Raw genomic sequence first — 10,295 nt, 5'->3', positions numbered from 1 at the left:
CTGTACAAGGATTAAAATATGAAATAAATAATTAAAATCGAACTCAAATTAAACAAAACACTCCGAAAATAAATAAATTCTATGTTGACTAGGAATTCGAGTACTTCTCATTCCGCGTCACTAAGTCATCCTACCATGACAAGTCTTACATAAGTACATAGTGACAAGTACATAATGACAATAACCTAAAATATATTTGTACTTGCATAAAGTTAACAGTTTTTTTTTTCTCTTTTTTTAACTAAAGGGTTATTACCTGTTCTCTATTTTAACTATGGTGAAATAATAACTAAAGGGTTCTTACCTGTGCCACATTAACTATGACAAAAATAACAGTATACTACTTTTCTATATTATTATAAGTTGACTTATTAATTGACTTATAAAATACGAATATTACCCTTATCAGTAACTCCCAAAATATATAAAAATAAGCTGATAGTTTTGATAAAATAAAAAATAACCCTAAAAATTTAATAATTTGATAGAATAACCCTGACAAAATTACTTTTTATTCCAAAAGTTTTAGGGTTCCATCGATCAAACCCCCATCTTCAAAATTGAGCAAAGAGCATGGATGGTTTCACTCGGCCTCGTGCGACCATTGATGTGTAGGTTTGAAATCTCAATAAAACAAATTAGGTTTTTTTTTCCCCCGATTATGATATTAAATAATAACTTCTAAAAATTTTAGTTATTGGATTGGTTTTAGGTTAAATGAAGTTATCTAACTTTTTTGATTTCCCTAATTTTCATTCTTATTATTTTGTTTTTTTAAAATTTTAAATCTTATTAATAATTAATGTTAGTTGGGTGTATTATAGTTTCTTTAATTGGGAATTAGGGGTTATTTGTCTTATTTTTAAAATTTTGGGCTGATCAATAATTTGGATTAGATTTTGTTCAAAGACATATTTGCCCTTATAGCATCATCATGACATCAGCATTTGACTGATAGAACTAGTAAAAAAGTAGTAAAATGTTATTTTTTTTCTTAATTAATGTAGTAAATTGTTACACTTTAATAATTGATGTAATGTTTTGTTAGTTTACACTATTATTGAAGTAGTGAAAAGATAATAACCCTTCACTAAAAACTTAGTATGATTCCATTTTAGTCATTAAGTTGTTTTAAATGTGTATTTTTAAGAAAAGTTGTTTTAATTGTGTTTTTGTTTTTACATGGCACGAAAACTTGCTTTAAACTTCTAAATAAAATAAGTCATTTTTTTTCAGAGTTATCACTACATATAATGTATTTAATATTTATTTTTGTGATAAACCATAATACATATCTTATTAAAGTATAATCTTTGTTTGTCAATTTGGTAGTGTAACATACTTAATACTGGTATCTTGGGGCACTTTTCAAAACAAAGGATACTTAATTCAAAATATAAGGATTAAAAATATATAAGAACAATATTTTCAAAATATTTCATGAAGATATGGAAGAAAAATTAAACACATTTTTCTTATTTTCTATATTTGTTTCTGTTTAGGCTCTAGACGGATAAAAAAATCGCTATGACCTTAATTTTTTACCACCAAATTATAAAAATCTAAAAAAAAAAAGAGAATTTTTTTTTTTTAAATTTAAATTTTAAAAAGTCGCTTAAAAAGGTCTTACTCTTTCTTAAACTATTACTTGTAAAAACACAATAAAGATAGATCAAATTTTTCGGTAGTGAAGATATGTAGCAAAGATACCATCTCTAGGTAGATTTGACATCATGTGGGAGGGGCCAGTCTACAAAGGCAAATGCAAATGGAGTACAGTCTGTTAGCGAAGACTCTCACACACTCACTGCTAGATCCTCATACATCCCATACTTGCTCTCCTATATATATAATCGCACTCACTCAAGCTCTATCACTCAACTCACAAAAACCCAAAAGGAAGAAAAAAAAAAAAAATCAAAGCCATGAAACCTCAACTAGTCTTCTTTCTAGCCTTCCTTTTCTTGTTCTCCCTTTCTGAAGGCCTAAACCCTATATGTGACACCCAAGACCATAGCTCAACTCTCCAAGTTTTTCATGTTTTCAGCCCATGCTCTCCTTTTAAGCCGTCAAAGCCACTTTCATGGGAAGAAAGTGTGCTCGAAATGCTGGCCAAAGATCAGGCACGGCTGCAGTTCTTGTCCAGCCTTGCTGTCGCCAGGAAATCTGTTGTGCCCATAGCCTCTGGCAGGCAGATCACCCAAAGCCCTACTTATATTGTTAGGGCAAAAATTGGGACACCGGCACAAACCTTGCTCATGGCCATGGATACTAGCAATGATGCTGCTTGGGTTCCATGCACTGGCTGTGTTGGCTGCTCTTCCACCGTTTTTAATTCTGCTCAATCCACCACATTCAAAAACCTTGGTTGCCAAGCTGCTCAATGCAAGCAGGTAATTAATTTTTATTTCTTGTGATATATCTCAACTATTATCAAATTAATGTCAACAAATCCATTAGAGATGTTAATTAATACAATTCATTGGCATAATTACATCCTGGTGGCGTTAGAGTTAATTATTAGACCATTGCAGCACTAAGTCCCTCCATTGAACGACAAGCAGTTCTTTAATTTTTTAATTTTTTAATCGTTTAGATATAAAGTATATATCTTTATCTATGGGGACAAAGCAATTATGTCATCTTGTGACTGAAAGGTTCACGGGCAATCATAAGTTAAGAAGCTACAAGTTAAAGTCAGTTTTCCTCCGGAATGACACTTTGCACATCACAAGATCATATATATTCAAACACTAACACATTGCACGTGAAATTACAGGTACCCAATCCCACCTGCGGGGGTGGCGCGTGTGCATTCAATTTGACCTACGGCAGCTCCACCATTGCCGCAAACCTCTCACAGGACACTATCTCCCTGGCCACTGATATAGTCCCTGGTTACACCTTCGGCTGCATCCAAAAGGCCACGGGCAACTCGGTGCCGCCCCAAGGCCTGTTGGGCCTGGGTCGTGGCTCATTATCCCTTTTGGCACAAACACAGAACCTCTATCAGTCCACTTTTTCTTACTGTTTGCCCAGCTTCAAGGCACTTAGCTTTTCTGGGTCATTAAGATTAGGACCCATTGGTCAGCCCAAGCGGATTAAGTATACACCATTGCTTAAAAACCCAAGAAGATCATCACTTTACTATGTTAATTTGTTGGCCATTAGGGTTGGCAGAAGAGTTGTTGATATCCCACCTGGTGCCTTACAGTTCAATCCCACAACCGGCGCTGGCACTATTATTGATTCTGGTAAAATTGTTAATACATACACACACACACACACGTCTATATACACATACATCGAACGCCCACACTAGAGAATGACTATATACATATATAGATCTGTATTACCATATGCGGTACTTTTAATTCCATGTCTAGAGATTGGTTGGTCCAATTTTGTAGTCTTTTAATTGGGACAAACGAGTGGCAATGAAACAGTTTTTGAGTCAACTAATATCACATTCATAAATTTTAGTGCTTTGCATTTAGGCATCAACTTTACGCATTTTAATAATTCGTTTTCACCAGCGCTGCTGCAACTTATAAGATTGGCAGAATTCTACGAATTTGGATCGAATTCGAGATCTCCGCCCGTTTAGGATGGTATTAAGTATGAAATTTTGTTGAATTATATACCTCTGACATATCGGTCATATTTATGTGACAAGTAGTTTTAAAATTAATATATATATATGTAGGTGTATGACATGTCGTCTCTTAGAGAATCTATAGCTCATCCGGATCAGATTCGAGATCCCAATCGGATCAAGACATATGAAATTGTGTTCTAATTATCAATTAGGATAGAATCATGATCGATAAATTCTGGCCATCCGATCGCGTTGCCAACCCTACTAACTTATTTGAGTGCAAATGTAATTTGCTCATACATTTGCACTCATGACCATTTAAATTTAAGTAATAATTGAGAGTAAAAACTAGCATATAGTGAGTGAAATTTCTCATTATCATTCAAGCCTTAGTAAAAAAAAAAAAAGGTTTCCACTACTAATTAATTTTTCATTTTTTTGAGTAATCAGGCACAGTTTTTACCAGACTGGTGGCGCCAGCTTACACCGCAGTGAGAGACGTGTTCCGTAGACGCGTAGGGAGTAACTTAACAGTGACATCCCTAGGCGGATTCGACACGTGCTACTCGGTCCCAATCGTTGCACCGACAATCACGTTGATGTTCTCAGGCATGAACGTGACTCTACCACAAGACAACCTTCTAATCCACAGCACTGCAGGGAGCATCACATGCTTGGCCATGGCTGCAGCTCCAGACAACGTCAACTCAGTGCTTAATGTCATTGCCAATATGCAGCAACAAAACCACAGAATCCTCTATGATGTGCCCAATTCAAGGCTCGGTGTCGCCCGTGAGCTTTGCACTTAGATATAGAATTGTGAGATAAGTTTGTACTTGTTTTCCCTTTTTCTTGTGGGTCCTGTAATGGGTAATTTTAGCCGCGTGAGGTTTGTTTGTCATTATTTCTAATTAACTTTTTGTGGGAGGAATTGTGGGGACTCTAATGAGAACCAAATAAAATTATTTTGTACCTTTTTGTCACGGGTTCTCTGTATTTTTGTCTCTTTCTTTTTTGGATTCATCGATAAGAAAAATGGAATATGTATTGTTGATTGGTTCTACTTTTGTCACGGGATTTTTGCAGGGTTTTCAGCAGTTTCTTTTCATAAATTTGGGTAAAATTTCTGCCCCATGCTGGTGAATTCATGCACAAAGTTGGTAGGCAGTTTACAATTTGTTTTCTCTCCCATTCATTCTTCAAATAATTTTTATAATTCAACAATCTTATTGGGTGAAAATTTAAGTTTTTTTTTTTGGGTTAAGATCTAGTGACAATATTGCGCTGTTTTTTTTATTAAGATTTAGTGACCATATTGTGCTGTAACCGTCATTACAGCGATTTTTTTTATTTAAAAAAATTGAAATGTGGTCTTCTTCATAATAGCTGTGATGTCCAATTCGCAAAACATCCCTTGTAGCTAATTAGACCTTAGGGTGTAAATTTATTTTTTCTTATTTATGTGGTTAGGCATTGTCCTAAGTGAAGCTTGAGTGTTAGGCATTGTTCTAATTGTTCTAAGTATTATAATTAAGATTAAAGTGTTTATGATCTAATTTAACTAATTTCACCCTTTTACTGGAATTTGCTAATTAAAAAAAAATCTAATGCAAAGAAATAAGTCAAATAAATTATAAAAAAAAACACAAACAAAAAAATAAAAAATATGTAAAAGGAAGGCCAACAGATTCTCGTGAAGTATAAGCACCCATGAATTAAAAAAAGAGGGCAAAACTTGAGAAGCAACTAAGACCATGAAAACAATAAGGAAGAAAGCCAATCATATCTCCAAGGTTGACTTAAATGTTCACGTAGATTCTCTTAATTCTAGAAATAGTCATACCGACTCTTTTTTTTTTTTTTAACTATTTTACCATTTGATTATGGTAAAAGATTTTATAATAAATATAAATACAATGCTAAAATAAAAATAATAAATAAAATAACCTATAAATACAAATAAAATATTAAAATAAATATAATTGATCAAATTACACATATTTATCATGCAAATTAGGCTATTATCCTCATGCCATATTTTATTTATACTTAAATCAATTAATCCAAAATTAACTTTAAAATTTATGCTAATATAAACATAATATACAAAAATAATATGGGAAATATTATAAATAAAACATATAACAAAGACTTTGTAAGTTATTTTGAATGTTAAATAGTAATATAATTAATTTCTAAAATAGATTTGTATTAATATTAAAACATATCTAATAGATTAATAATGTTAAAATAATTTTTTAAAATTTATATTATTTTATAGATTTTAGTAGTATATATGCATTTTATATTAAGTTAATTTTTTGGTTGTTATAATTGATATAGTTGATAAAAAGATGTTTATATGACCATTTATAAAGACAAAGAGGTCAGTATGACCATTCAAATAAATTTTTAGCATATGGATGATCTTTTCAAAATAATAATAATAAACAAAAAAAAAGGTTAATCGGATTATCTTTTTTGTGAATTAGTTATTTTAAGTCACTTCCTTAGAAAACCTCAAATTTTCCTCTCATTTTTGTTTAGAAGAAAATAATTTCATTTAACTTACCCCCATTTTTTCCTTATCTCTTGAATAAAAATGAGGATAACATGAGGTTTTCAAAAATAAGGGAGTAATTTTAAGATAATCAATTCGGAGAAAAGTAATTTGAGATTTACCCAAAAATACATATTTCTGAAAACAAAAATGATTAGTAATTTGCTTATGACCAGTCAATGAAATAAAATTTCCCAAAATGGTTAACACAAAGGATACTCCACCTATAAAATGCGCTATCATTCTATGCACATTTAGAGTTTTTTTGGGATTAAGGTTGGGTAGCTGTAACTATTGTGTTTAGAAAAGTGTTTCTTGTAGCTTGGAAGCTAAATTGATTTGATTTTATACATGAATGTTAAAAACAAATATCTTATCTTTACTAATTTTGTTGAAATTATTATTTAAAAATTTTATTTACTACATAATATCGACTTTTATTTTATAATTATAGTTTGTTTTGCACAGTAGCTTTGTAACTTTTAAATTACAACACCTCAATTACAAACAGAACTTTAGCAAATCAATTTCGCTTATAGAGATAATCTGCATGCCATTTACAGAAGCCATCCTCCGGAGCCTCTCTCATCCACGGATGTCCACAACACTCAATCGCTACAGGTATAATAAGCCAACTTCTTATTTGACTGCTTTGTTTCGGCTTGAATTGTGCTCGTCCTTGACAAACAAAGCAAACATTGATGCTTTACATAAACCTTGTGGGCTAAATTCATCTTGGTGTGTTTTATTCTTAAAGTGATAATACCCAGCGTCGGCTTTTATGAGGGATCTTTTCTTTTTATTTTATAATTTCAATACTGAAAAAAATATTAAAAAAATTCAAAATTCATTCCGTCTTTAATATTTAAATTTCAACAATAATTAAAAAAATTATAAAAAATTTCAAAAACAAAACCTAAAAAAATTTGTCAAGAAAATATTTTTTTCCTTCCATTATAATCATTATAAATAAACAAACAAATAAATAAGAAAAATATTATTTTCAAATAAAATATTCAAAATGATAGAATATAGAAAAAGTTGAGATAATGAATTGATGACTAGTTAATAGATATAGCATTTTAGAAATAAATTTTTCCTTTTTTAAATGAATCAATGAATATAATAATTTTCTTTGTTGAGAAGAGATCAAGTAATTTTTTCATCTACTGATTTTTGAGATTATAATGTTTTTAATAGAAATTAAAGACTAAAAGTTAAAAATTAAGATGTTGAATAATTAAATTCTTTTAGGAAATTGAAAAGGTAAATATTTTTTTAAAAAAAGACTAATAATGAATGAATTACCTATTAAATAATATTATTAATTATATCTTTTTAACGTTAAGGTTAATAAATATAGATTTTTAATTAAAAAATCTTAATTGTAGGATGATTAGCAATTAGAAAGATTCCTATTTCCTACAATACGTAATTTAGAATTTTTTTATTAATTAGAGAATTAATGGTCAAAATCAAATAATTCGAAATAAGGAAATATTAGAAAAAGAGGCATTCTCAAAGTATGAGCCAACCGCCTTATTCGTCTATATCTAAAACCACCATTGATAATACCCAAGAAAATCTTGAAATAAGTAACTAAGTAAGCATGAGTTGCTATCTATATCAGAATACAGGAACAAAAATAAAGAAATACCATAGTCCTCATAATCAAACAAAAATCACTAAAAATGATTGAATAAAATGCTTAAAACATGTTAAGAGTGATGTCAGCTGCTAAAATTAGATCTTTTTAGCAAATTACGGCTTCATTTGGTACTGCTGTTGGGTAGTTTTGGCTTTTACACATTGTTTGTTTAACACTTGTAACTATAGTTTGAAAGCAAGGATGATTTATAATTTATCTCACATCTGTTTGAGAATCAATATTCGCTCCACAATTAACTTGATGCAGTAACCTGATGCAGAAGCTGGCACAACAGAGATATGCAATCTTAATAATATAAACACCAAGAATTCCACTGAATATACTATCAAATTTGGAAAGTTGGAATTGACAAGCCATCTTCAATTGTGGAGAAATTTTGACCCAAGACTGTTGACCTTGAAAATGAAAATAATTAACCTGAAACGAGAAAAAGTTTTAGAGACAACAGTGTGAAGCATCCCCTAATATAATGTGGTTTCTTGTGAAACCTAAATTGAAAAAAAAAAATGATAAACTGCTGTTACCGGGCAAGGATTGATGTATAATCTGCACTGCTCTCTGTGGCTAAATATCAGGAAACTAGGCGACAGTGATATATGATCAGAGTCAGCCATCTATCCTGGCATCATTTTACTGTTAAATGTTCGACAACGTAAGGATCCCAACCTTTCCCATTGCTACGTCACTCGTCTACTGGATGTTGAATGTAAATTCACTTATTACTCTATTCTACCATTTTATAAATTATTGTCATATCAATTGGAACTCAAATTGAAATCCAAATATTGGGATCCCTGGCACTACTTTAAATGTTATTCCTCAAATATAGTATGCTAGCACCAAATATCAAACCAACCGAGCAAAAGACCAGGTCTGTTTATCAGGTTAGCTGAAAGCATCTCCTCAGTGTTCTAAGTATCTACCAGTATTCTAAATATCTCCTTCTACATGTAATCATCTTTGTCACATATTCCTATTATAACTCCACTATGTAAATCTTGTTCGATACATTTTAATATGGTATTAATCAGAGGAAGTAACCCATCTTTCTGGAATTTTCTTTCTCTTTCCATAGGAATTGTATAAAAGGTCAACAATTTACATCTATTTGCAACTTACAGCAGCTCCACCTTACATACCAAATATTGGACAAAAATAAAAATCATTACACCCAAGATGCATATGCATGAAATAGTGATATGTATGAGGAGGTAAATGCATGAATCACAAAATAAAATATCCTCAATAGCATGTGTATTAATATACGAGTAATGATTCAGCCACAAACTCTTGTACAAACTTATTTTGTACAAACTGATGTGGCATGAGAAGATTGGTTGAATTAAATATCACTTGGCCCACATGATTTGTTTTTATTCATTTATATTTTCATTCAACCAATGAATTAATGCCACGTCAGTTTGTACAAAATAAGTTTGTACAAGAGTTTGTGGCTGTATCATTACTCTTAATATACATCTCATGGAATGTCCAAGACATTATTTGAAGCTGTATTTATAAAAACATAACACATAAACAATTGATATCCAAAACTCGTAATAATGCATCGATTGAATGTAAAATTCACCGTTAGTTCCCCTCAAAATCCAGCTTCTTCAATAGCTTTGCACTGCAACCTCCTAAACTGTTTCATCATTCTCCCAGCCTCCCTTAAAGAGGATAACAATTAATTTATGACTTTTGAATTGCCTTCAATTGTTTCATCACATTTTCAAACAATAAAAAATTCCGTACAAAATTGTTTCTGTTATTTCCAATAAAATGTTAAATTCAGAATAATCTGTTATATTTTAGTAATGCCAGATGACTCCTAAGAAGAAGCCTTCACATTCGGGAATCAACAGAACTGCCAAAGATATTTTAAAGTTAAAAATAAAAAATGCTATAGAAGATTTTAATAATTAGATGAAATCTAAAAGCAAGTAGCAGACTCAACCACAGTAGAAATGTCACATAATTCAAGATTCATATGTAGATGTTTCAGATTCAGGGGGCAGTAAATTGGGCATGACAGCATCCTCAAACAAGTATAACACTATAAAGCAGTAAACAACAAGTGTGCTATTTAGCAAACAAAAGCTCCAGTAAGAAAGATGTTGATTCAGTTGACCACCCTGGGAAAAAAAATCTCATTTCAAATCGCGTCTCTATCTTTTTGTTGCTTCTGGCATTTAAATATTCGATTGGAAAGGAACCCAAAAAAAGTTTTTTGGAGGTCTTAAAAAAGGAAATCAATTCTTTAAGACAAAAATATTGACACATAGACATGCATATCCAGCTACAAGATGACAACCGTTTTCTTACTGTTGCCGATGCCGACCTATACGGGCCACCAAATCAGACATACCACAGTGAACGAATGCTATATATATGCAACGTAATATATATTATATAACTATAATGTGAGTCAATTTGCGAGCTATCAAAGAATGATGACGATGATCATT

At 31.2% G+C, this 10,295-nt stretch overlaps 1 protein-coding gene across 1 annotated transcript; it reads left to right on the top strand.

The window, feature by feature from the left end:
• Window positions 1-1,798: 1,798 nt before the first annotated feature.
• Window positions 1,799-4,581, top strand: LOC18040857 (aspartyl protease AED3). The gene is made up of 3 exons (XM_006432376.2): window positions 1,799-2,393; window positions 2,780-3,254; window positions 4,049-4,581. The coding sequence occupies exons 1-3, from the start codon at window positions 1,926-1,928 to the stop codon at window positions 4,405-4,407; spliced, it is 1,302 nt and encodes a 433-aa protein (XP_006432439.1). The 5' UTR covers window positions 1,799-1,925; the 3' UTR covers window positions 4,408-4,581.
• The last annotated feature ends 5,714 nt before the right edge of the window (window positions 4,582-10,295 follow it).

Source organism: Citrus clementina, unplaced genomic scaffold (genome assembly GCF_000493195.1).
Source record: "Citrus clementina cultivar Clemenules unplaced genomic scaffold, Citrus_clementina_v1.0 scaffold_5, whole genome shotgun sequence".
Classification (NCBI taxonomy): domain Eukaryota; kingdom Viridiplantae; phylum Streptophyta; class Magnoliopsida; order Sapindales; family Rutaceae; genus Citrus; species Citrus x clementina.
Note: the sequence above shows the minus strand (reverse complement) of the source record. Positions and strands in the feature narration are given on the sequence as shown.

Excerpts from the sequence above, each read along its gene's own strand:
- LOC18040857 (XM_006432376.2), top strand. The coding sequence starts at position 1,926 with ATGAAACCTCAACTAGTCTTCTTTCTAGCCTTCCTTTTCTTGTTCTCC. Across the intron at positions 2,394-2,779 it reads AAGCTGCTCAATGCAAGCAG|GTACCCAATCCCACCTGCGG; the intron begins GTAATTAATTTT and ends GTGAAATTACAG. Across the intron at positions 3,255-4,048 it reads TGGCACTATTATTGATTCTG|GCACAGTTTTTACCAGACTG; the intron begins GTAAAATTGTTA and ends TTGAGTAATCAG.